Here is a 27,904-nt window from a genome sequence, read left to right as displayed (position 1 = left end):
TTAAGTAAGTTTACATGAATTTTATTTTCCACCCACCATAAATTCAAATTAATTGATACTCCCCACAGCAACCGGTAAAGGGAATGGTCTTCTAGCAGTATTTTATATATACATGCATTACAATCAATCTTGTCCTGGGAGACCACTTAAATATTGTTTACAGTCTGTAGAAAACTGGAAATGAAACTCAACTATTATTCCTCAATTTTATTAGTGCATCGTCTTTCAGAGCACTAAATACTCCACCTGCAGACTCTACTAAAGCAATTATGGTTACGGGGATTGAAGAAACCAGGTCTTTAATGTTTATACCTACTTTTGGGATACGGTATTTTGTAGCAGTGTTGAAACAATTTTGTCTGATAATCATGGCAGTTGGCAGTTTGTCACTTTCCCTTGGATCTGCTCATGCCTGTGCATTTATATAGTAAAATCAAAAAGTGTTTGATGATTTTGGTTGTAAATGACCATTAGTGGCTAACAGTAGAGGTCACTCAAGTCCGATTTGACTATTGATATTCTGGGATTTTAAGTCTATATTTTAAGGATGTTTGCTGTTGAATACACCTTTACAACAGGAGTTATGCATTAAGTCAAGTGTCTGGGTCCTATATGTGAAGGAATAATACCATTTCATCTTAGTGGTATGTTCTGTTTGAGGGTGCCACACACATGTTCTGAAGCATGTTTGTGGTGTTTTCATTCTATTGTTGTTGTTGTTGTTGTAGGGTTTAACGCCATTTTTCAGCACATGATAGGCTATACATGGTGGCCAGTATTAATGGTGGAGGAAGAACCCGTAAAAACCTCGGAAAGAACCCCTGACCGATGAGAAGCTACTGGCAAGCTTTCTCACATACCCACATTGGCTGAATCTGAGATTCGAATCCACGCAGACAGAGGTGAAATGGCAGTGATCCGTAACAGAGAGCGCTTTAGACCACTTGGCCACTCGGGGCCCGGTTTTCATTCTGCACATTTTCCCAAGAATGTAAAACATGCCCATTTACATTATATTTGAAGTTACCGTATGGAATCTTTCATTCAAAAATGGATGGCTGCTGGGCAACTTTGGCTTATTTAGCTAGCCTTTCACTACACCAATTAATACCAATATGACTTGGTTCAGCCAACATAATTCTTTTTCAAATCATATTTCTGTAAGATTACAGTTATTAATGGGTTGTCAAATTAAACGTTTTGAGAGAGTTTAGGTATTCAGTGGGAATCTAAAAATATCACAAAATTGTTTCTTAAGAGATTTCAATGTAGTTCAAACCTTCGAGTATGCAGGTTCTAATTTCTGCAGTAAAAACAGACTCTTTCTGAGAACTAGCTTAAGACGATGGCCATGGGACTCCATCTGTGTACAGGTTGTATGACAACTAAAGGAGGCTCTGATTTTACTCTTAGAAACAAGAGGACTGTTTGAGGTGTTTATGAATTCACAAAGATCAAATATTATTGAGGGTGGGGGCTGATAACCAAGATGGTGATAAACAATTTTTCAGTACTGGAAAGACATATCTTTGCTGCTTCTAGATAAGGTGAACTTTTGTTCGCCATGACTTATTTTAAATAAAGGACTTTTCAACATTTGTCTCTAATATGTGGAAGGAAAGTTAATTACATTAAAAAAATAAGCTCTAAAAATCTGATCTCACCAACTCGAATTAGATAACCTTCTTCAAGTTTAAGTTTTGGGTCATCATGAATTTTATTTAATGGCAGAAACACAAACAATAGGTTTAGATTTCAAAAATGTTAAAACCCTTTTCCTTCAAAGCTCTATTTATACATATTTATAATTGGCATTCAGTAGTATGCATACCCATTTATCTAAAGCAGATCAAAAAGTCAACATCATGTAAAAGCATTGTTGATTCTTATGTTGAAAAGGATGACTTACAAAATATGTGGCTCTAATTAAGGTGCACCCATTTCCTGATAGCTTGTAGAAAGGCTGGTACTGGCAGTAATTCCAAAATTCCTATCTTTTAAAAACTGGATATAAAGATAGTTGACTCTAAGTCTCTGACACTGAGGTTGAATAGGTCAGTTATTAAGCCCCACTTCACCATGGTGCCATAAGCTTTCTACACAGATGACAACACTGTCTGTTCTTTCTTTATGAATCTTCTCCAAGAAATGTTTCATGTCTGACAAGATGGTCAATTGTGCTTTGCTGGCATCTGAATCCACATTAAAAACCTGATAACATTTTGTTAGATTAAAGATACTAATAGTGTCTGTCATTTCATTCATGGTTTTCCTAAAAAAGATTGCTAAAGGAAGAAGAAAGGGCCAGAATGGTCCTTACCAGGTTAAGCTAATGCTATTGCTGTTGCTTCTTGCTGTGATGTTGCTAATTTTCCAAATTTTATTAAAAATGTTCCATAGCATATCCACAGCGCATTAATAACGTAGGTAAGTGTTTCAGAAGTTGATGGTGCATATCAGCTTAAGTGTCATGGACTTGATGAAAATAGTCTTGCAGTTCTTTACGAGCAAACTTTTTTTTCAGGTTTATGAAAATAAAGTTTTCCAAATAGTTCTTTAAGGTAAAGAATATTTGGCACTGTACTAGCCACTATGTTTGAAATTTCAGGTCAGAGAGTGACGAGTTTATCAGATTTCTTATATTTTTGCCAATGATTTTTGATACAATATTCTAAGCTGATACACAAAGGAATGAGAATTCAGCATGGGGATATTGGGATTCCATATCATCTGTTTGCTCTCTCTCTCTCTCTCTCTCTCTCTCTCTAACAACACAATGAGTTTTAGAATCATTCCCTGATGGCATCCTTGCAAGCATCAACAAACCATGGCTTATTAACATTTTTAGGAATTGCCAAAACTTTGCTATTCCCATCAACATTATTGAAAAAGAGTATTAGTACCATTACTTTCAAAATGATCAACAAAAATGGTTTGGAACAGATTGCCGTCAAAAACAACTGTACTTTAGTCCAGCATTTACATTCAGAATAATAGTAAAGATATTCATACTCACACATCTATCAATAGACCCTGGTGAAAACCTTCTCATTTCCTATGTCATCATACCATTTGCGAAGTGAATGAGCTTCTAGTATATCAGGTTCTCTATGCATTAGTGTGCTTGCCTGCCTTGACAAGGAGCAACCTGTGGGAAAATATTTATGCTGATATCATATCTCTTGAATCAGAATGTGCATGATAACATATAACTGATAGCATATGAATTTAAGAAGTGTGCTTTAACAAATATTATTAACAAATACAACTGTCCATAGCTTCCTCAATGAACACTAATGCAGCCAGATCATTCTCCTTTCCTTTTCTTCTCCAAAAAATCCTCACCTAAATTTCTTACCTCTTCTTTTTCTTCTGCAGATGATAAATCCAATTCAATCCATAGATTTTTTCTGGGACCTGCTAATAAGATGCAACCATTTCTTACCATGAATAGACCACTTTTTCAGTAGGAAGGTAACAAAATTTTGTGGGATTAAGTTTGACCAATTGCAAATGTAGACCAAGTTAATCAAGCTTTAGTGAACAACTCAAGCATATGATGCAAAGCCCTATTGAAATATTTTGGCACTTTGGTCCAAATAAGAAAAAACTAGGCAAATGTTGACAGGATTCACAAGATTCTATCTTATAACTGTAACAAAAATGAAAACTGTCAGACTAAGCTACTCTTACATGATTTTGCCACAGACTGCTTTCATCTGTAACTTGAAAAGGGTAGTAATTCTTATAAAAATTGTATTATCATTGTGAGTTGTCAATATGTGAATCTTCCAGTGATGACCATAATATTTACCAAGTTACATGGTAATCCATCAAAAACTGCAGCACTTAAGATGTGTTTAACACATCTGTGCATCTCGATCGAATTACAGAACATAGCACAAACTTTGCAGGATCAAAGTGACTTGACAATATGCACATATTCAGATGTTACACGGTAATCCATCAGGAATTGGGCAACTAGTTGTGCTGACATGACTGTACTGGAGGGAAGGACAGATGGATGGACCGTGATGATGATTCCTATTTACACAAGTTTTATACAGGGTACAAAATTTAGTATCAAAATAGAGCTTCAAATCTTAAAGAAACCAATTCTGTTTAGTAATGGGCCATCCATTTAGTACGTAAGCATGGAGAGGGGGGTTAACCCAAATGCTTAGGCTTGGGGGTGGTCTACTGATAATAATTTGTCTAATACGTAACCTGTTCGACAGAGTTCAGTCGGCATTTGAATTATAGCAGACATTAGACAAACTTTTTAAAGCTACGCTGCTTATTTCTTTGATGCAGCCAGATATTCAATGTCAGTGGACTATCTGTTTTATTAAGCACATTATTATTAATCCTTGATCATTTTGCATGGATTAAATATAGGCCATTGTACATAATTCGGGGGGGGGGGAGAGGGGGCATCCAGCATACATATGCAGGTGGGGTGTGGGTAAAAAAGTATGATTGTGTACAGAGAGGGGGCAGGGGTCAAGCTTCGCCAGTTTTTTGTGTATGTACTAAATCAATGGCCCCTAATTGTTAAGCATGTCTCTTTGATAATACCTAACCAGTCATAATGCTTTAAACCTACATCCCCTATCTATAATCCCAGCTCTCCTATTAAGATGCTCACCACATCTTTTGATTTCTTCTAGCAGCAAATTAGTGCTAAAAGTCATCTGGTTGCCAAGACTGGAGTCAATAAGCAAGCTCTTTTTGAGATTTAACTGCATAGAGGGCTTGGGAGGATGTGCCTGTATTTGGAACTGGGCAAGTATTATTACAGAAAAATATTTTACTCCAAAAAACTGGTTTCTTCAAATATGTTACCAGAGGTGGAGGGAGCCAGATTCCATACATCAGAGCTAACACATGGACAGGCATTGGACATAATTTAGAGTAGAATATCGTCTACTGCCAATACAGTGGAAGTTGAAGAGATCTGGGATGGTGACGTGTTGTGCTGCTACAATAGGTCCCACCAGGTTAAAGTGAGTGCATTGGATCCAGACCAACAAAAGCTGAATGAAAATATCATTCCTTCCTTTATTTTATATGTCTGGTACTTCAGATACATACAGGTGAATAAATTCCTCTGTTATCGGAAGCTATGTACAATGCTGATGGTGGTGGGTTTGACTTGAATGAAAGAACATAAAGTATATGTGCAGCAACTTTTGGAATCCAGTGAAACATGACAACATCTAAAAAAAAATGACAGAACTTATGCAGAAGACCGATGAACATAAGCACAAGAATTTTTTTTTATACATTTAGCCTTTTTAATAACCCTATAGCTGGCAAGACTGAAATTAAATCAGCTGTGGATGAGCATGAAGTGGGTGGTTTAGAACCCATCATGGGAACCAAGTTTGCTGGAGGCTGATGGACGCAGGTATAGCATTAGAGTGTAAGTGTTGAGCTGCCCTGTTGAGTATATAGTTCATATACATGAGAGTCCCATGCATGGAGTTCTTATGAAGAAGCGTATGCTCTGCTCAGATTGCTGAAATAATGCCACTGAGACCAAGCTGAGCACGGAGACAATAGGACACTGCAAAAAGAACTGAGCATGGAGACAATATGACACTGCAAACTAATTATTGCATGAGAAACAATCTCCAGTTCATGCACACTGAGGAAGGTTAAAACAATCAAAGGCCTATAATTTGGACTTCATGTGGAAGACCAGTGTGCTGAAAGCCAGGATATTTGTTTGATGAGAGCTCAATGTTATGAAATGAAAGGTTTCTTCACCTCTACATTTTGAAGTTTCTTTAAATTCAGAGTCATGCAGAATGTCTGCAAATTTACCAGACTGAGGTAGCTGGTTAAGACACTGAGGGATACAGGAATGAGGTATGTATGAGGTTAGTGACAGAGCTGGGGAGGTGGTCAAAACCATACAGGTAGAAGCCAAACTACTTCTTTGTGGTCAGGATGGTGACAGGATTAGTGATGGATTTGTCTGGTGCCAGTCTGTGATTCTTCTACTGGGTACTATGGGAATAAGGTTCATTAAATCTGTATCAGTAACATTCTAGTATGCCTGGAACAGAATTGGCACTGGAGTTGGCATCACTGGCTAATGGGTACTCTCTGTATCACGAGTTCAGGGTTGGGTGTACCAAAAAGACAGCTCGCCATACCCAGTCCCAGCCCTATAGCTGGAGCTAGTCCTTGTTCTTGAGCTCGTTGCATAATAGAAATACGGTGAACCTTTACCCTAAACACTGTCTATCAATAGTTGCTCAATCCAAAATTTTAGTTTGCTGTTTAACATCAACAGTTTTGAAGAAACACACGAACCATGCATGTGACAATTTCTAGTATAAATGATTCTCAATTAGATTTCACACACTAGTAAACCCTTCATTATACAAATAGTAATTTCCATGAAGTGGCTAATGCAAGATCTAAATTCTTGGTGCATACCTTCAGCTGTATTTTGACCATCTCAGCTGTTATTCAGAAAGTCCATAAATCCTAATGCATTACTTTGTCAACAATTAATAACAAATATTAAAATTGTGTGATTCATGAATCACTACATAAGCTTGAAGTGAGTGCAGTGTTGCATTTTCAAATACTTCAGTGATATAGTTGGCAAAGTTAATAAATGAATATTAATCTGGCATCCAGCAACTTTGCAGAAAAATACTTGGCTCTTAAAATTGATATGTATCCCAGATTTGCAAAATTATTCAATACCACTGAGGCCAATGGTGGAACTGTGATGGTAGCGATTGCAAGATATTTTTCTGAATAAGCAATCTTTGTACCTCAAGTGGTTCCATAGTGAGGAAACTGTCAACAGCGTGGCATTGGTCACAATAATGATGACATCAGCATCCTTTTGTGAAAATGTCTCTTGGCATATTCATTTGCCTAGGTTTACAGCTTGGCTATGTGAGTTGCCCATCTCTATTCAGATCAACATGAGCAAACATCACATGCTGTATATATGCAATACATTTTTAATTGTTTTTCAACACTGCAAAAATTGACAGAAAATATCTGAAATTCAATCTTTGTGCCTGCAGAACTAGCCTCATTAACATAAGTTCATATCCTTTATTTGCAACCAAATGCAAACAACGACAAAACTGAAGACAACTTAAAACAAGGTTTACCCCAGGGTCTAATGATCTGTGAAGGCAATGGTGTTATTTATAAATGTCACATGGGGTGTTTTGAGTTCAAATTTATTCAGAACAGGCAGCATGGTACGGTTGTTGTACCCTAGACTTCTAAACATTTCTTTCAGACTGGGGCATTCAAACGTAAAGTAAAACCTGACCTGAAAGACCATGATCTTTTGGAGATCACCTGCCATTTAGGACTCTATTCTACATTAACGTACACAGAAAAATTGTATTATATTTATCATACAACCAACGACCTCTACTGACAAACCACCTGATCAGATAGTTGTTGTTTTTGGGGGTGTTGGTTGTTGGTGGGGGTTTGGAGTGATGGAATGGCATGGAAAGCATGTGGGCAGAAAGATGGGTAGTTGGCATCAAAACAAAACGCTCTGGCAACTTACCTTTCCAATCGGATACCTTCACCCCTAGTAAGGCAATTATTTCATTCTGTCTCACACCAAAGGCCCTTGCCTATAATAACAAGAAGAAGGACTTGAATAGAGTATTTGCAACAGAACTTTAAATACACATTGTTTTAATTTTATGAATTAATGAATGAAATTGTTGTTGTTGTTGTTCTAAGGTTTTAACGCCATTTTTCAGCACAAGATAGGCTATACATGGCGGCCAGTTTAAGTGGTGGAGGAAGAACCCTGGAAAACCCAGGGAAGAACCATCAACCCACGAGAAGCTACTGGAAGGCTTTCCCACATACCCATGCTAGCCGAGCCTTGGACTTGAACCCACGCAGACAGAGGTGAGATGGCAGTGATCTGGAATGGTGAGCGCTGTAGACCACTCGGCCACTCAGGGCCCCTAATGAATGAAATAACAACTGAATTCTAATAACAAGTCCATAACTTTTATGTCAAGCACACACGTGAATGAACCATGTGGTTGAAAATTAACAAAAACAAAAATTAACCAAGGTGTGACAATTTGGACAGACTGTAAAATGTAAGAGAACATGCCCTGCCAATGTTAATGTCACTGCCACTGACAACATCAGAAATTATTATCTTGCCTCTTTCCTGACATAGACCATTGATAGTTTTGATCAACCCTGCTAAGTCACTGCTGACTTTGGATCTTTGGAATATTTTTTCAAATCTAAGCGCAATTTATGAGAAAATAAAATGCAAATATGAGATATGGTCAGAAAAAGCAACCGCAAGAAAATGGTTAAGTTGAGGGTATGTAACTGTAAATTCATGTTTTTGATTAATATATCTTCATGGTTTTGTGAAAATTAACACTTTTTTTAGTACCTGAATTTATGATGACTAGAACACATGAAATTCAACTTCTTTAAGGACTTATCAATACAAAGAGCAGCCCATGTAAGAATATGAAGTTGATCGACAAGGTCATCGCTCTGTCCTAAAAAATAATCTGTTTTTATTGTTACTAATGCCATACATTATTTACTATATCATGCCAAGGGAATGGAAGCAAAGTGCCTTTGTCAAGGACATGCCAAAGCAGCCAAAGCAGCCAACCCAGGCTGGACTGTGCAGGTATCAAACCTGCAAACCTTGGATTTTGAGTATGACAATCTACCAACTGATCTACCATGGTTCCCTGTCCAAAAGGCTACAAAACACATAAAAGACATATCCCATCTAGGTCTTAGAAACAATGTTCACATCAAACTGCATACAAGAATGGTTCTTGAGCTATGCTTTACAAACAACATATCATGTGAAGATATTAAGTTAATTGTCAAGGGCCATAACTCCATCTGAAATGGAGAGACATAAAAACCATCTACAGTAGATCCATGAGAGAAAGTACACATCAAACTATCAGAATATATTTGAAAGGTGTCCTGAGCTAACTGCTGGTCACAAGGATCTGGTGTAGTGCTGATTTAAAGTTGATGAATGGGTTGCAGAACTTTGATAGTTACAAGTAGATGGACTGATTTACAGTTGGAAGGTTAGTTTGTTTTTAAAGACACTGCTTACTCATAGTTTATTAAATCATCTTGAGGAAATGTTAGTAAAGTGCTGTTTTCAAGAACACACTAAGGCAGTTGACCTGGGTAGGCCTGGGGATGTGGGAGAATTGAAACCATGACTATAGGAAAGACAGATGGAGGGATATAAAAGGTAATTACAGTGTGACCGCTCTGTTAAAACATGAATTCAGATATAACATGGTTGTGGCATGGCTCCCAAAATTTCATATACATGTACTTTTCTCATACATGTATTTTTAGGGAAGAGATCGTGTATGAATTCTAATATAAGATGTTCATGGCATGCTCCTGCAATTTCACATACATGTATTTTTCTCATACTCAAAAAAGTTCTTTTTCTTCTTAAAAGTATGAAAACTAACAAATAAAATGTTTTTTCAGGGATCAAACTGGGCATCACCAGCAGCAGGGGGGGCGAATCGGACATTTTGTCCAATCGTTATTTTGCTTAATTATTACTTTCTGCACTTAACGATCTAGTGTCGTCAGCGCCTGGTAAAAAAAAAACGACGACGTCGTTGGGGGATCGTCGCGTCGTCATTTGGTTTAATTAATACCTTCTGCGCGTCGATCCCCAGCGTCGTCAGCGTCCGGTAAGCACATCGATGACCGCGTCGATGTCATCGCCCCCCCTGCTGCTAAGTGGTTATTTACAATGAAAATTATTTACAACTAACCGAATATTTGGTCAAGTCCGATACGATATCGTGTCCGAGGATCATGTAAATTTATCGTTATGAATCCATGTGGGGTCGACTGAGCATGACTAAAAAAGTTTCGAAAAACATTAAAGTCCATGTCACCGCCGCACCATGTCTGCCAAATATTTCGTAGCGTGTGTGTATCAACGCCGTTGAATACAGCAAGAATATTGCAGTTATCTCTGATTACTTTTGGAATCTGAGTGTATCGTTGAGTGACATATATCACGTCAGTGTTTTTATGCCTGCCTCTGGAAAATATCCTAGCTGGGTTCTTTTGATTGTCTAACATAACATCATCGTACACGACTAGATTGTTAACGTCGCCATCAATATCATCAATACCCGGTGCATCATTGATATCCGTAATAAACTCAATAACATTCTTTTTAGCGATCGCTGATGCATTCTCGTTGAAATCTTTCAACACCTCGTAGCATCGTTGATCATCTACGCTAGGAGCAACCAAATACAACTTATCCCACTTCATCCATCTCATTATTAAATTGAGTAACAATTGCGTCTTGCCGGATCCAGATGGTCCGATGATAATCATCCGGATCGAGTTTGGTAACGCTGCAACATGCTTAACTGGTTCTCTTGTTTTAGTCGCCGAAAAATCAATTATATTCATATCTCTATACATAAATTATGGATCTATATTGTGTGAAGTGTAGAGTGCGTACTGGCACAAATGATATGACAACCGTTACGACAAGAAATAACAGATCGGCGCTTACTGGTAAGTGTGTACAATGCGGTACAAAGAAATTTAGATTTATTTCTATTAGACCCGGAGATGTTTTAAAAAAAAGCGAGGAGGTGACATCGCAGCCAAATTGGCAAAACTCCCCGGAACACCGTGGGCAAAGTATCCAGGAGAAAAACACCTCCCAGGATATAACTACTGTGGCCCCGGAACACGATTAGATATTAGACTCGATGCTCAGGATCAGCCCAATCCAGGTGAGTATCCGATAAATGCTATTGATAAGGCGTGTCATGCTCATGATGTTGCTTACAAAAGTAGCGATCTGCAACAGCGTCATATCGCGGATGTAAAATTAATTCACGCGCTAAATGCTATTCCTGATAAATCCGTCAAAGAAAAATTGGCCTCATGGTTGGTAAAATCGGCTATGAAAGGTAAATTAATGATTGGCGCTGGTAATTAATAACAATCATCCAAGAAAAACGATGGATTCCATCTATTATTCTCCGAGAGGATACTGGAAGGGGAAGGCCGCAATTGGTAAGCTTGCAAGCGCTGCAAAGGTAACAAAGACCACTGCGGCTAATTGGTTATCCAAACAGGCTATATGGCAAATCTATCTACCACCGCCTAAACAAATCAACTTCTCGCGCTTTGATGTCAGCGTACCTAATGAAGTTCATCAGGCTGATATACTATTTTTGCCGCATGACAACGGTTACAAATACGCGCTAACCGTAGTTGATGTTGCGAGTCGATACAAACAAGCGGAGCCGTTAAAAACAAAGTCGGCAACTGAAGTAGCCGCTGCGTTTGAGCGGATTTATCGAAGAGGTCCTCTGCGCTGGCCAAATCTATTACAAGTTGATCCCGGTAGTGAATTTCGCGGCGCTGTTTTATCAACGCTGAAACATCATAGCGTCGCGATACGACGAGGTCATACTGCGCTACATCGTGATCAGGCAATTGTTGAACGATTCAATCGGACTCTCGCTGAACGGTTATTTGGATATCAATACGCGAAGGAATTCATTCAAGAAAAACGATCTCGTGAATGGGTCAAAAGGTTGCCAGGTGTAATTGCAGCGTTAAATAACGAGATTACCCGAGTAATCAACATGAAGCCCAGCGACGCGATTAAATACGAGTATATACCCGGAAAATTAAAAATAAATAGCGTTTCTAAGCCGATTCTTGGCGATGTCACTGTTAGATATCTATATGAACCAGGAGAGCTTGAAGGCGGTAAAAAAAGGGCTACCGATCCTATTTGGAGTGTTACCACACATAACATATCAACGATAACACGATCAGCTGGTAGACCACCGATCTATAGACTGGATTCAACTGCTCCTCAGCGCGGATTTACACGCGAGCAACTACAAGTGATACCTAACGATACTCAATTACCCCCACGTGGTCTTAACTAGCGCCGTTGCGTCTATTGCACTCAAGACAGGTCAACCTCACATTGTTTTTGACATGACCGAGACTGTTATCGATCCTATCCACGGTAAATTGGCAAGTGTCTTTATCCGAATAACGCCAACTCATTATACAATTGCAACTCGCGCAGTGATTATTCTGTTGTTGTCGTAGCGAGATTATTAATTCGGCATCAATATCAAAACGCCGCTGTTTTTTTTTATCCTGTTGGCGGTAACCCGAGAGTTTTCTATCAATGACGCTTGCATCGATGGTGACTTTGTCGCCGGCTTCGTCAGTGACTCCGTCATCGGCTCCGTCAATAACAATTCTTCGAAGCTGATTTATCCTTCGTACTCTGGACACTGCAAGATAGACTAGATTTGACCATTCGATGCGATTATCAACTATCCAAACAATTGTGTCCGTGATGGTTAGTCCCTGCGAGGAATGTATTGTTGTTGCGTATCCTAGCGTCCACGGGGATTTATCAGCACGTAGCGCGTCCTCGACGACGCTGATATCAACGAGCACGATATCATTCAGCACGAGAATTTGTTTTTCTGTCCGGCCTGGAATTTCAACTTCAATGTTCTGCCGCCGTGTGTCCGCGGGTCTATAACATAACGGCACTGGACGCGTTGGAAACTTTTCCTTATGCAACGTAAACAACTTCCGCTGAAGTGTGTCTCTGACTATCTTTCTACTCGCTACAATCAAATCGTTTGGTCTCCATGTTTCCCAGAATTCATTTAACGGCGTTTCCGGAATCACCTCGCGAATTATTTCACATTGAATTCTATCCGGCTGTAATCTGATTAATTTCTTAACCTCGCGCAGTTGTTCATCAAGTGCTCGGTAATCAGTATCGGTTTCTTCATAATAGTCCACAAAACCCCTTAACCAATCATGTGGACCCTCGCCGACAAATGGTGGTGGTTGGCCATGGTCCCCACACATGATTACCGCTGTATTCGCGCGCAGCAACCACTCAAGAAACATTTGTAAAGTATCTAACGAAACAGTACATATCTCATCCCAGATGATAATGTCGGGAATAAATTTTTCACCCATTCGATCAGGAGTCCACTCACCGCCGCTGTATCGAAAAAAGCTGTGATAAGTAACGGCGTCAACATTTCGTTGTTTTATCTCTCGCGCTAGTCTATGGGTCGGTGTAAGCACGATTATACTTGCCCGCGTTCGAAATAATTCAATTGCCCGAGTCGTCTTTCCTGACCCGCCACAGCCGCTTAAATAAACCGTCTTGTGTCTACAAATTGGATCAGAACACGATGGTGCATTAGACCATTCTGACAATTTATCACCGCGTAAGTAGTTGTTCTCAACGGTGACATCTGCTGACGGGGAATAATCGCGTCGTATTTCATTTTTAATTCTCCATGTACCCCAACTCTCGTCCGGACTAGTAAACTCGGCTACGTTTTCCTTATACTTTACGTCTATGTAAAACGAATCAACGGCTACTCTAACCGCGGTATCGGGGAATCTATTTATCATCGAGAATAAATTGATAGCGGCATATCCCAGCATAGACGCCCTCAAATGTGGATACGCCGGGCTGTCTCCATCGCTGTAGGTAACAACTGTACCCAACCTCGTTCCATTGGACAAGAAAGCTGTTTTGCAGTTCACGTATCTATTTTTTGCCACTGTGTCCTTGATTACGAAATCATATTCTGCGTCATCTATAATCAGCCGTGAGCAATATCGTTTGTAGTCGTGGTTTTTTCCACCTTGTGTAAACTTACCAATTATTCTTCTACCGAGATCTTTTGCCTCGTGGTTTCGTTGGTTGAATATCCTCCTGGACCATTCGATGATATATTCCTCGTCGGCATCAATGTTTTTTCTGGACTCGTCAATTATGCTATCTAGACGCTCCGGTTCTGGTAACCAGACTTCAGTCTGTGCCCGGTATGATATAATCGCGTCACTGACAATCAACGAAACTAGCATGCTACAATCAATCATATACCGTAGCAGCGCTATTGGCAGCCATCTCTTTTCAGCCATGTGTCTACCGATCCAAATATAGCAACAGCGATGGAGTCCTGCCGCGAATTCAAATGATACTATGCGAGCGAATCCGGTTAAATCAAAATCAGGCAGTGGTCCATTAATAGCAACACGAATCATTTCATGACTGGGGTGTCCAAATCGTCTAAAGTACTCAGCGGCGGATCCATACCCGAGAAAACTCGCTGGATAACAGGCAACCATATCAACGGAAATTATAGCGTCGCGGTTGTATTCAGTGTTCCATAATCCACCGTGATAATACTCCAAACAACTGGATTGTACATCTGGTAAAAATTCCTTGCGCGTTGGTCTCCACGCATTTTTCCTTGCTGCAACATGAGCTACAACCGATGGAATCGTAAAACAATTTGTTAGCAGTTGTTCATCATGCTCCTCAAATTCTATGGCGGTTTTTTTCATCCTGTTGTGAAATGCTTCAGTGCGATATAATTCACCGTTTGGTCTTACAAACTGATCAAAGGTATCCATGTCGTTTTCAGCGCTGCGAAGTAACCACATTGATACAGGGTCGTTTTTACACAAGCAGGCAATAGCATCAAATAGTTTCCTCTCCGCGAGAAAACCGTCCTTGGAGAATTGTTCTCCCAGGAATTCTTCGGGTATATACTTTACTGTTCTATCCCGTGGAAATATTGTGATCGCGGGTGTCCATGCGTGTTCGTTATGATCGATAATTTTGATTGGGGCTCCCTTCGATTTATACTTTGATTCGTATAATACTTCACCGGTTATCGTTGTAACGGTTATTGGAAATCTCAGCGATGTTTCTAATCTCGCTATGTCGCTGATGGTTGCTCCACGCTCTTTTACGGTTAGTTCCCACTGGTTGATTTTGCTACGTCGTAAATCAGTCAATTTGTTTCCTCGACATGCATTTGTAAAATGCTCTATTATTCGTTCTGCTACACAATTTATCCCCGTTGACTGTTTCATCGGTTTCAGTTTTCCGATATCAGGTTTCTTATTTAACGGGTATATTCCATAAACAACTGCTGTTTCAGGATACGCTCGTTCATAGTATGGTTTGTCAATTCCGGTTAACAACCCCGGCTTGGAGTCGCGGCTGACAATGACTGTTTTCTTATCGCTGAGAACTGGTTCAAATTTATCACGTATGATCCAATCGCCTGATTCCACCCGGACAATGAATTTTACTCTGAAGAAATACCTTTTACCGTCAAGTTGTGATATTATCGTTGCTGCGCGGTTGTCGTTCATGGTAGCATCAACAACACCATCAATTCGAAATGTTGACCAACTATGAGATGCACCATCACGCTTGAATTCATTGATACAATCGCGTATTTTATTCAACAGGGTTCTATCGTTTATTAACGCTTTTGGTGTGTCCTTGAGGACTCTATCGAGATTGAATTTAATATTTTTCCAGGGCTTAATTGCTGCTAATCTCTCGAACTCATCCATATAATTAAAACAAGTATTTAAATGAAAGAATATAGTATAATGAATCACTGCAAATGGTTGATGATTGGGTCGACAACCCCGTGTAATAAATCATGCAGAGGTGAATTCTGCGGGTATCATTTACAAAGCGTTCGTAATGGTTCTCTTGGCCCCCTCCCGTGCTTGGTTTGTCACGTCGGTGTAAGAGGAAAATCGCAGTTGTGTATTAATTGTGGCGGAAAGCGATACAGGGAACTAAAACGCTATTATGACAAGCGAATTAAAAACGCCGTCATTGACCCCACCGCTGACTCCATCATCAAAATCCCTCAAGACTACGTTGAAAGATTTATAATTAAACCAAATAATAAATTAGACAAATAGTATTATTATACAAATGGACCAAGAATTTCAGCCGCATCCTGTGTTCGTCAGTTACGAGGCGTCTCGCGACGGCATTGTTAGAAACCGCAAACTGAAGAAGCCGGTTGGTACCGTAAATAATCACGGGTATTTAATGTTTGGTGCCGGAAAGAAGAAATATCTCTGTCACAGAATCATCTATGAATGTTTTCACGGATTAATCGAGAATGGGCTTGTTATTGATCATATTAATAATAATAAGACTGATAATTCTCTTACAAACTTGCAAGCCATCTCTCAGAGTGAAAATAGTAAAAAAGGCCAAACTGGTAAATGCTCAAAAAAAGCAAAAAGCGTAAAATCATTTGATACAACAACTCACGAGGAAAAAATATTTCAGTCGATGAATGAGGCAGGAAAATATTTCGATATTTGTAGAGCCTCAATACAATTTGTTGCAGAACGAGTATATCAAACAGCGATCTCAAAAAAGACCGGGCATAGAATTCGATTTTCATATATAACAGAAATTAGCGAGTGACGAAGTCACCGGCGCCTATGGCGCTGACAAGGCCACCATGACAGTGTGAAACGTTATTGTCCATTCCGGAAGAAAACAAAGTATGAACACCTCGGGATCGATACACGGGGTTTCATTTTTTTTATTTAAAAACAAGATGTTCTATAAGAATAATGAATATCGAAGACATCAATAATATATTAGCCGAGATTTCAAAATTAAAAAATCAAGGAATTGAATTATCTGATGGTCTCGACAGTGAAAAAATATTATCCGATTATGAGATTATTAACGAACAGTCGAAACGGGGGCGTTTTACCCTGGCCCGCGAGTACTTTTTTATAAAACGATTACAACATACGATTAATGAAAACTTGTACCACAATGACGCAAATGCATTCATTGGACTATTTACTGCCGTTGAAATAATACGAAAAAAACTCGGACGTGTTTATGAACGACGCCGGGAGATTTCTAGTAAGATCAAAAACATTAGAAGGATTATAGACGAAAACTCCGGCGAGAAATTAGAAATTGCGAAGCAATTGCAATAATGGTAGGCGAATCACTTACTACTCGGCTAGCCAGAGAGCGGCTAGCGGCGCTTAAAAAGTTCATACCGTTACGGGACAGGGTCCGAGAACAACTTCAAACGCGGCAGCAACTACAAACCGATTTTACTGTTGGAAGCGAACAACTCTTTGCCCCGGTAACTAAAGCGACCAAAGATGTTACGGCGGCAACTGTGCCCGTCCTCGATGCGCTTGAAAAGATAGCGGCTCAGACCGAACAAACAAAAAGGTCTTTAGAAACACTTCCTGCAAAAATAGCGGCTGCTACAACACGGAGGCCGCCACCACTCGCTATAACCGAACCACAAGAACCCTATGTTACAATGGCCGATGAAGAAGAACTAGGTGCTACTGCGAAAGAACCGGAAGAAGAAATACCAGAAGAAGAAATACCGGAAGAAGAACTAGGCGCCACCGCAAGAGAACCGGAAGAAAAAGAGGGGAATATACCCCGTATTGTACTCAAGAAGAGCACAATAGATCAAATTAGAGGCTTCAGTAACAGGGAAGAATTAATTAATTTTGCTGCCAACAATTTTGCTAAGAGCATACGAGATAAGAAGCATATCAATAGCGGTTACGAGAAAAATATAAAGTCGTTAAAGGACTGGGCAAGAATAGTGTATTTAGCGAGTAAACATAAAGATGCATTACCACATCATAGTAAATCCGATTACGACGCATTCCACAAGGAAGTTAAGAGTATAACACCAAAAAAAGGAAAAGGATACTCTGTTGGTAAAGAATCCTACGGCGTTACCTGTCCTAATAGTGTTCTCAGTGATATATCACGGCTGGAAGTACTAATCGGAGGAAAACGAGCCGGAAATAACTCTACGGAAATAATCAATGAGGCCGCTGATATTTGCAAGCGTTTATTTGCAGGCGGTATTATGGACATTAATGCATATCGAACGCTCATAGACGAGCTCGTGGATGATTAAAAAAATTATAAAATTATAAAATTATCGTTTTTGTTAATTTTTTGACTGTTTTTGACCGTTTTTTGACCGTTTTTTGACTGTTTTTTGCCATTTTTTGGCCATTTTTTGAGGGTAAAAACCCAAGGAAATCATTTAGAGAAAATCGATGTTTTTGCTGAAAAATCGAAAAAAAACGACTGTAGGCAACAAAAAACGACCAAAAATGACTAGAAATCAAGAAAAAACCAGAAAAAAACCGGATTTTTATCGAGGGAAAAAACCCAAGGAAATTTTGATAAAATTTATTCCGGTTTTCCACACGGCGGTGGGGGGGGGGGTCAATCACTAATTGGAAAACTGGTGTTTTTAATAAGAATGATCATACACTACAACCATGATAAACCAGTACTCGTCTACGTGGTAAACTCGCGATTGCCTGTTTACCGCGCGTACTATGGAGATGGTCTCGGTAGCACCATTGCGGGGTTATTTACAAGAATGGCTCCAAAAGTAGCGCCGTTAGCCAAACAATTAGGAATGAAGGCTATTGATGTTATTCGTGATAAGGGAATCAGCGCTATTGGAGATGTTGCCGGAAAGGCGCTTTCAGCCGCGCGGGACAAACTAATGTCATTGGTGAAATCCAAGAGATTTTCAAAAAGAAAACAGAAACCACCAGTAATGCCATCAACGACAGTGATGCCTGCAAATGTCAGTAAAGTAATAAATAACGCCGTGGAAGAAAAACTAGAGTCGTTGGCGGCTCAGTCATCCACCAACGCGCCCATGAACGCAATAGCGGGAGAGTGGTCTTAAACAGAATTCAAAGAATTTACGACGAAAAAATCGCAATTGAAAACATCAACATGATAAATAATAGAAATGTTTGCGCGAACCGCTGATCCCGCGTTTGATATGGACGCCCCAGTGCGCAGGGATGATTCTGTCCGTGATTATCAATATTATTCTTATTATGCAGCGCAACCCGACCTACGATCGCGAATTGAACTTCAGGTCCAAGATACCAGTAAATACTTTCTGCCGTGTGAAGCGTTTATCGAAATCGAGGGAGAACTCGTGACAAATGCCGCCGATAATGCACCGTACGCAGATGACGATCATGTTCGAGTTGGTTTCGTCAACAACGGTATCATGGCGTTATTTGAGAGCGCCAGATATCTTATTGACGGGCGAGAAATTGAATCAATAGAACGCGAGGTTGATGTTGCAACGACGATAATTGGGTTAGCGAGATATTCGGATGATTACACAAGATCGGCGGGTCCATCTATGATGTTTGCGAAGGACTCCGCCGATAACGCTGATCATTTTCAGTATATCAACGTGCTAATAAAAGAAAATATCACAATTGACCAGGATGAAGCAACCAATCCAGATCGCAGAGCAAAACCAGGCGCTAATTTCACTGTTATAAAAAGTCTTAACGATAATTACAATATGGGATTCGCAGCACGAATGTTGATGCTAAAAAGACCACGCCGACAGTTTTCATGCGCGATTCCACTCCATCACATATTTGGATTCTGCAGAAATGTCAGGAAGGTTATCTATGGGGCCAAGCATACAATCGCGCTGACGCGAAGGGGCGATGATAACAATGCAATATGGCATGCTGCTGGCGTCGCTGCCGGTAAGGTTCTTTTAACTAAAATGGCATTGTGGATGCCGGTGCTGACTCCATCAGTTACCACGGAGGCACGATTGTTAGCATTTATGGAACAGGGAGGGAAATCGTTGTTGAGTTGGCTAGCGGTAACAACTGATGCTAAAGAGGATAACGTCGCCGATACGTTTACATGGCACCTAGCATCAAAACAGGGTGTTTCAGCCCCGCGTCATATATTCATAGCGCTACAGAATAGGGAACGATTGGGTAATCAAGAACGCAGCCATATGATATTTGATCGATTAGGAGTCATGGAGGTTTCGCTGAGAATAAACGGACAACAGGAACCATCCGAGGATATACAGCTTAATTACGGTGATAACCATGTCGCACGTGTGTATCATCGATTGCTGTCATATATGGGTCGTGATCAAAACGTCGACACTGGTTTGCAAATATCACAACTTGATTTTAAAAACCTGTATCCGATTTATTACTTTTCGTTGGAACATCTTGATTTAACGAGACAATCCGTCGTTGATATACACTTCCGAGCTCGTATAGCCCCGGCTGGTGCCAATTATAGAGCGGTTGCTGTCATTCTCAGCGATAAATCAATGCTGCTAGAAGGCGTTGGTGGACGAATGAGAATCGTTGATGCGCCAGTGGAAAACATGTAATTGAAAGCATAAACGCGTTTACAATAAAATGTCGTATAGTGTCGTCAGTGTAGAGTTGACTGATGGTCAAGTCAAGAAATTACGATCAAAGTCGGCTAAACAATGCGGGATCACAATAACGCTGAAGCCGTCACAGATGGCGGGTGGTAATCATAAGATATCGTTGACGGCGCGTCAAATAAAACATTTCAATGATGCGATGAAGAATAAAAAGGGTGTTCAAATAGATTTTTCAGCCGCAGCAATTAAAAACATGGAAAAGACCGGTGGGATATTTCCGCTGTTAGCTGCGATTCCGGCATTGATTGCCGCGGCCGCACCAGCAGTGGCTAAGGCGGCGGCGTTAGGAGCCGTTGGTACCGCGGCGGGGATGGCATTGAAGAAGGCAACCGGGAAAGGCTACAAAAAAAAACGACCCGTGACCGGAAAGGGTCTAAGACTACCGGGAACCCCGTATTCATGGTACTCGGGAAAGGGTCTAAGACTACCGGGAACCGTTTATTAACTCGGGAGTCAATGACTCCTGAGTCAATGACTCCCATGTCTAATTTTGATTTAATAGACGCCGCAAACGCGCTAGCGATAAAAAACTTCAGAGGTGTTTTTATGAGGGATCAATTACCGGCGGCACCAAGGAATATTGAAACCGGCATAATTAACCTCGATGGGTCCTCCGGAGCGGGAACTCATTGGGTTGCATACGCGATTGATCCGCGTGCAATCGTCTATTTTGATTCATACGGGTTAGCTCCGCCGAAAGAGTTCATGCGGTATGTCCGGGCGTGTTCAGCCCGGGCGTGTTCGGCCCGGATTTTTTATTCCACGCTGCCAACACAGCAATTAAGTGACCCACCGATATGTGGCCGCGAGGTATTAAACGTACTTGCGGCGATTTCATCATCGCGAAAACCACCTCATGTGGTTGTAAACGAATACACTAGTGGAGTCGTAGAAGCTCAACGGATTTTAGAGAATAACATTTACAATAATAATGATTGATATCTGGGGACGACCGGTTTCGGCGCTGAAAAAGCCCACGGAAACGCCCGCCACCGATGACATAAAAAAACTAATTGAGGATGAAATCGCTGATACGTTGAATTTAACCAGTGTTGACCCAGATGAAATAGTTGTATTTCAAGACCGCCAGGGTAAATTGAAATCCAGTAATGTGTCACTGAATGACGTTTTAATACGACAGCGTGATGCCGCCGAGAACACTATCGCGCTGTATACCAGCGACGGACGAATCAAACCGGGTGAATCCATCTTGACGATAAATGGAAAAATAAGTACACTTGGCGACAATTATATAACCATGTCGGATTCGTTAAAAAATTTGTATAATAAATTTAACATACAAGCAATTCAGTTCGAGGGGGTACAAGTATCTGTCGCCAATATGCAATTCATTATCAATAGTTTTTTTGGAACCACGACGATAAACGAACCAAATCTTGAAACAATAAGAAATGCTATTTTGGAGTTTACGGCGATGTCAGCCAATTTATCCTTGTTACGAAAAAATGTTAACAAGATTGATAACGCCGTTGATAAATTCTTTGGTAAAAAAAATATCAAACCGGATGAAATCACAATAACTATAAATGATATCACTGCGTATAGACAGGAAATAGAAAAAATCAAAATTATTGTTGAAGCGTTTAGACAATCACTATTGAAAACAGGGCAATCCGAAAGAATAAAAATCCCTCATGAGAATATCATCAACACAGTATACACAATTCAGCATGGATCATTCGATTGGACTCCTACACAGAATACAGTAGAGATCACCGCAACTGTTAAGGGTATTTATCGATTGACATTGATTTCGGCGATGCAGTTTAGTATATCATCGTCGAGTTCATCCGGGTTTAACAATACAATATCAACAATTATAGACAAGGACGCAACTGAACGGTTTGTGATTAAGGCCGTTGATAGCAGTATATTTAGGGCAGACATTACATGGTATGTGGAATTTGTAGCGAATCTAAGTAATTAAAAACACTAGTTCTTTTAAAATAAAAATGACCACCAAGGAAATTGAATCAGAGGTATCACCGACGTCACATCAATATCGATTCGATACCGCAAAAGAATTCTCCGCGAACTTAAAAACGCTTTCCGAACAATACCGTGCAAAAATAAAAAAATACCGCAGAAAAATAACCGCCATCGACGCGGTCGTGTACTCGGTATCGGGTATAGTAGCTGGCGCCGGTGTTATTTTATCCACGGTGACCACGATAACCCCGATCGCTGTTCCAATCGCTATCTCCGCGATGACAACAGTTGCTGGAGTTGCCAACGCAATCACTAGGAAGATATCATCGTGTTTTCAGAAAAAACTCAACGAGTATACAGTAAAACATCAAATAGTATCCGACGCATACTCGAAATTATCCGGGTTGATCTCGTTATCGATTGATAATTTGTTCGTATCCGATGTTGAATTCTCCACGATGGTCCAGTTGTATAGCTCCGCGATGTCAAAAATCGAGGATTTTCAACTGGAAGCCGGAACCACCTGGTTGTTGAAATTAGACACTAAAGACAACGAATAATAATAATGTCGCTGAACCCCGAAGGGTCTCAATTACTTCAGCGGATCGCGGAGAATACCACTCCGGTACAAACAAATATGATATCGATAACATCAACGAAACCCGAATTCAGTGTAAACTTCCCATCACCGGTTCCAGTAAAGGAAATAGCGCTGGCAAAATTGCGAATATATCACAGTTGGCCTAATATTCGAGCGGACGCATTTAACGGACAACAACCTAATAACTCGCTGGTTTTTGCATGGACAAATAAGCCCGATGGGACCCCAGACTGGAATGAGGTTACAATACCAACTGGGTCATACCAAATAGAGCAAATCAATAAAGAATTTCAACGCAGGATAAAATCGATCACAGGAAAGGAATCAAAAATCGCTATTACGGTTCATGAACCGACGTTATCGTCGACGATTGAAATAAGCACACCGGGGTATATGGTTGATATTTATAACAGTTCAATAAGAACCATACTAGGATGGCCTGAGAATCCACCCGCGGACTTGCACACGAATGCGAAATCGTATCATGAAATTACCCCCCGGTATCTAGGTAATTTATCTACTATAAAAAGCACGTTATCACCCAGTTGGTTTTTATTTCAAGACAGGAATATCATGCAGTGGTATTTTCAGCATAAGGAAACTACTGAATCGGTCGCCATATTAACATTTATTTTAAGTGATATCACTGATATGTTTGCCGAGATTAATCATTATTACCAATTACAACTAGAACAGCTACGGGAAACAAAAGAACGAAAACACGTTGAGGTGTTAAATCAACTTATATCAGACATGGAATATATCAATAAACGAGTCGTTAAAATAATATCCGATAACAGCGATGGTAGTAAACAAAAATTCCTAACCGAGTATAATATCACAGAAGCCGATTTACCCGATTTCAGGTTTCCAGGATACAACGCGCCAGAACTAAGAAAGTCTCTTAATGATTTTCTCGGTCCATCAACTAATATCCTCAAACACGATAACGGAGATGGTGGTAGGCATATCGCCCCGTACAACGTAAATATCGCATCGGTGATAGCGATTAATCTAGTGTGTGATGTTATCGAAGGGAGTTACCAGGTAAATACCAAGCAATCAAATCAAGCTCAACAGGGGTATATCCTTTATTCGTTTTCACCAACAACCCCTCCCGGATTTTTAATCGTTGAGAGTCCGATTAATCCAGTCTATATGAGATGCCATAATCGGTTTTTAACGAGAATTAATTTTAGAATTACCGATCAGTCAAATAACCTAATTGATCTACAGGAGGAGGAGTTAGTGATCACTCTGTTTGTAAGATCATTGTAAATAACCACTTAGCAGCAGGGGGGGCGATGACATCGACGCGGTCGTCGATGTGCTTACCGGACGCTGACGACGCTGGGGATCGACGCGCAGAAGGTATTAATTAAACCAAATGACGACGCGACGATCCCCCAACGACGTCGTCGTTTTTTTTTTACCAGGCGCTGACGACACTAGATCGTTAAGTGCAGAAAGTAATAATTAAGCAAAATAACGATTGGACAAAATGTCCGATTCGCCCCCCCTGCTGCTTCACCAATGTAGAGGATTGTGATTTATATTACCTACTGGCGACATAATTATACCACCTGGCAATTTTTTTCTTCTGAAATTATTGACTGTTTAAACTTGTATATACAACCTTGGCTTTTGTTTGAAAAAATTTAACAGCATCATGAAAGGAAGCTGCAAACTAGATATGAAATGAATTGGAAATTATCCATTGTTTGATATACAAATTCTTTGTTAACACTGACAAAAAATGGTAAGAGTGCATTGTTATATCATAATCCACTTATTCTTACATATGGCCTGAGTATGGTAAGCTGTGAGATCTTGCTTTTTTGAGAAAAGACATTTCTGGTAGCAGAAATCAACCAAATGAGGCACTATCTCATAATAGCTCTTTCAGATGAAACTGTGTCAGATTATCTGCCACTTGCTAATAATTAACATATTTTGACTGACGTCTGTATGTGAATGGTAAGTAAAATTCCTCTTTCTCACTCATAGAATTAAATCCTTCAGAACACTCATATTTTCTGAAGTAATATCTGTCAGAACAGAACAGAAGACCTGTATATTCATCATCTATTGGCACTCTTTTAAAATAAAACATCTGTATATTCATTGTCTATTGGCACTCTTTTAAAATAAAACACCTGTATATTCATTGTCTATTGGCACTCTTTTAAAATAAAACACCTGTATATTCATTGTCTATTGGCACTCTTTTAAAATAAAATACCTGTATATTCATAGTCTATTGGCACTCTTTTAAAATAAAACACCTGTATATTCATCGCCTATTGGCACTCTTTTAAAATAAAACACCTGTATATTCATCGTCTATTGGCACTCTTTTAAAATAAAACACCTGTATATTCATCGTCTATTGGCACTCTTTTAAAATAAAACATCTGTATATTCATCGTCTATTTGCACTCTTTTAAAATAAAACACCTGTATATTCATTGTCTATTGGCACTCTTTTAAAATAAAACACCTGTATATTCATCGCCTATTGGCACTCTTTTAAAATAAAACACCTGTATATTCATCGCCTATTGACACTCTTTTAAAATAAAACACCTGTATATTCATCGCCTATTGACACTCTTTAAAAATAAAACACCTGTATATTCATCGCCTATTGGCACTCTTTTAAAATAAAACACCTGTATATTCATCGTCTATTGGCACTCTTTTAAAATAAAACACCTGTATATTCATCGCCTATTGACACTCTTTAAAAATAAAACACCTGTATATTCATCGTCTCTTGGCACTCTTTTAAAATAAAACACCTGTATATTCATCGTCTATTGGCACTCTTTTAAAATAAAACACCTGTATATTCATCGTCTATTGGCACTCTTTTAAAATAAAACACCTGTATATTCTTCATCTATTGGCACTCTTTTAAAATAAAATACCTGTATATTCATTGTCTATTGGCACTCTTTTAAAATAAAACACCTGTTTATTCATCATCTATTGGCACTCTTTTAAAATAAAACACCTGTATATTCATCGTCTATTGGCACTCTTTTAAAGTAAAATTTCTGATGCATGCATAGAAGGCAGAATCACTCCTCCATCAAAAATGTGACCACAAAAAATATTTTAAAAAACCCCAAAAAACGAAAACAAAACAACCTGAGATCTACTTGTTGTCTCCTTATGCTACCAGGACTAGTTACAATCGACCAACTTTTAAAGGCAGGAAAAGTAACTGCTACAATCAAACAAACAATGACAAATTCCTTTTGTCTTTAAAATGTACCCCAAAAAAATAGATCTGCCAAATCTTCAAAGGAAACTGATAACCTTTAAAGCACAATTGTTCTGTATTAATACTAAGCAAATGAAAACAAATTCAGTCTCAATCAATGTTCTACAATTATACGATGTTGCTGCCGCAATAAGAAATGGACATCTGTTTGGTCTTCCAAAGATGTCCTTTAGTGGTAACTTTAATAACACAAGCACCCTTGATCAAAGGAAGCCAACTACAATCTTCAACAAAAACAAATAACCTTTCATCGAAGGAAGTCAGCACCAAACTTAAATAAAAGCAATTGATTCTGATAGATTGTTGCAATTTCCAAAGTGACTGGAACACATTTATTGTGCCATTAAAGTTTCATTTTTGCAGGGAAAATGTTATGCTTAAGGTCGCTACCAACAGTGGCATAAAACACAAATAAATTTACAATCTTTTCAAGCCACAGATATATGGTTGTCAAGTTAATTGAAGATGGGGTATCTTGCAAAGATGTTTGTTAAACTTTTGAATTTGTTTCAGTTTCATTTCCCTATTCTGACCCCCTAGGTAGCCTAAGCAAGATCATGCTGTATAGCCATGTGCTACTTGTAACAATTGTAGTGAATTATTAAGTGACAACTGGATAGAGATCAAAACGAGGACTACCATTTAAAAAAAATATAAATATACATTGTGTTTTCAAATGGGATGTGAGTCGTACATGAATTTATAACATGTGATCATGGATTAATTATATACAAGTACAGTACTTAACAAATTATGGATGGTACTGCACAAATGTAAGTTGTCAATATGCAAGTGTTTTTCACACTAATCTGTCTTCATTTAATCAAAAGCACGTATTTTTGCTCCTCCTTTTATTACCCACCCACTCACCCCATCTGCCATTTTTGGGGGTAAATGCATCATTTTCTTTAGCTAACTGACTTGGTTGGTTGCTTGTAACATGGTTTGGTCTATAACATGGTCGAGTTTTATGGACTCCAGCTACCAAGTTATAGCGGGGTCGCACCGTATTATAGCATGCACCTCTTGAAAAAAGTCTCATATATATTTATATTTACCCATGTTAATAATATGCACTGAGTTGTGAGAAGCATAGGCCTTGACTTGATGTCACACAATGTGCTATCTGAAATGGGACTATGTTGTTACAGTTGGGTGGACATTATATGCAAATATTGTTTTTAGTGTTGAGGTAATTTGGAGTAAAGTGCAATATTCTATCAATAAATTAGATATTTCCCCAAAAAGATTATGCATAACCCTACGCCCCAAGGGTTAAACTTTACAAGCAAATATAGAATATAAAACATATAGAAATTGATGGCATGAAAATGGCTGTGAAATCCGTAAAACAAATTAGCACTTCAACAAACAATAAACAAAACCTGAAGTTATGCTTAAATGATTTACCACCAAGGAGAGAGATAACATTGCTAACCTTTTACCATATTAAAGTAAATGATGTTTGAATACTGAAATTCTCCATGAAAATTTTAAGGACATTCCTAATTTTACTATGATTGATTGCAGTTATGAAGACCAGCTTCTCATTAGATGAGTCACTGATATTAAAGCTAATGAGAAAGCATAACAATATATGTTTAAAACATGCACCAATCCTCAGCATGAAGTAAATAATGAATTTTCAAATTATATATCATCATAACTGGGACATAACATTTAATATTAAAATTTTGGGCAAAGAAATCATTAAATAGAGTATGTGTACTCAACAACCACCAGCCAATCTAATTGTATCAAAAAAATTCATCCCAACAAGAGCAATCAGCCAGTCTAATTGTATCCATAATAATTATCCCAACAACAGCAAACACCAGCCGGTCTAATTGTATCCATAATAATCATCCC

General features: G+C 39.1%; 1 protein-coding gene across 3 annotated transcripts in view; it reads right to left on the bottom strand.

Annotated features, from left to right (window-relative positions):
* Window positions 1-27,904, bottom strand: part of LOC149779774 (replication protein A 70 kDa DNA-binding subunit-like) — a 99,899-nt gene that overhangs the window by 5,232 nt on the left and 66,763 nt on the right. For all 3 annotated transcript variants that reach the window (XM_089940636.1, XM_089940638.1, XM_089940637.1), the window contains exons 11-12: window positions 7,565-7,634; window positions 3,017-3,148 (exon numbers count right to left, since the gene is read on the bottom strand). In XM_089940636.1, coding sequence (XP_089796762.1) covers window positions 3,024-3,148; window positions 7,565-7,634 — 195 coding nt within the window. In that variant the 3' untranslated portion in view covers window positions 3,017-3,023. The remainder of the gene's footprint in view (window positions 1-3,016; window positions 3,149-7,564; window positions 7,635-27,904) is intronic.

The sequence above is a fragment of the Sinohyriopsis cumingii genome, chromosome 17 (assembly GCF_028554795.1).
Source record: "Sinohyriopsis cumingii isolate HCF-2022 chromosome 17, ASM2855479v2, whole genome shotgun sequence".
Taxonomy (NCBI): Eukaryota; Metazoa; Mollusca; class Bivalvia; order Unionida; family Unionidae; genus Sinohyriopsis; species Sinohyriopsis cumingii.
Note: the sequence above shows the minus strand (reverse complement) of the source record. Positions and strands in the feature narration are given on the sequence as shown.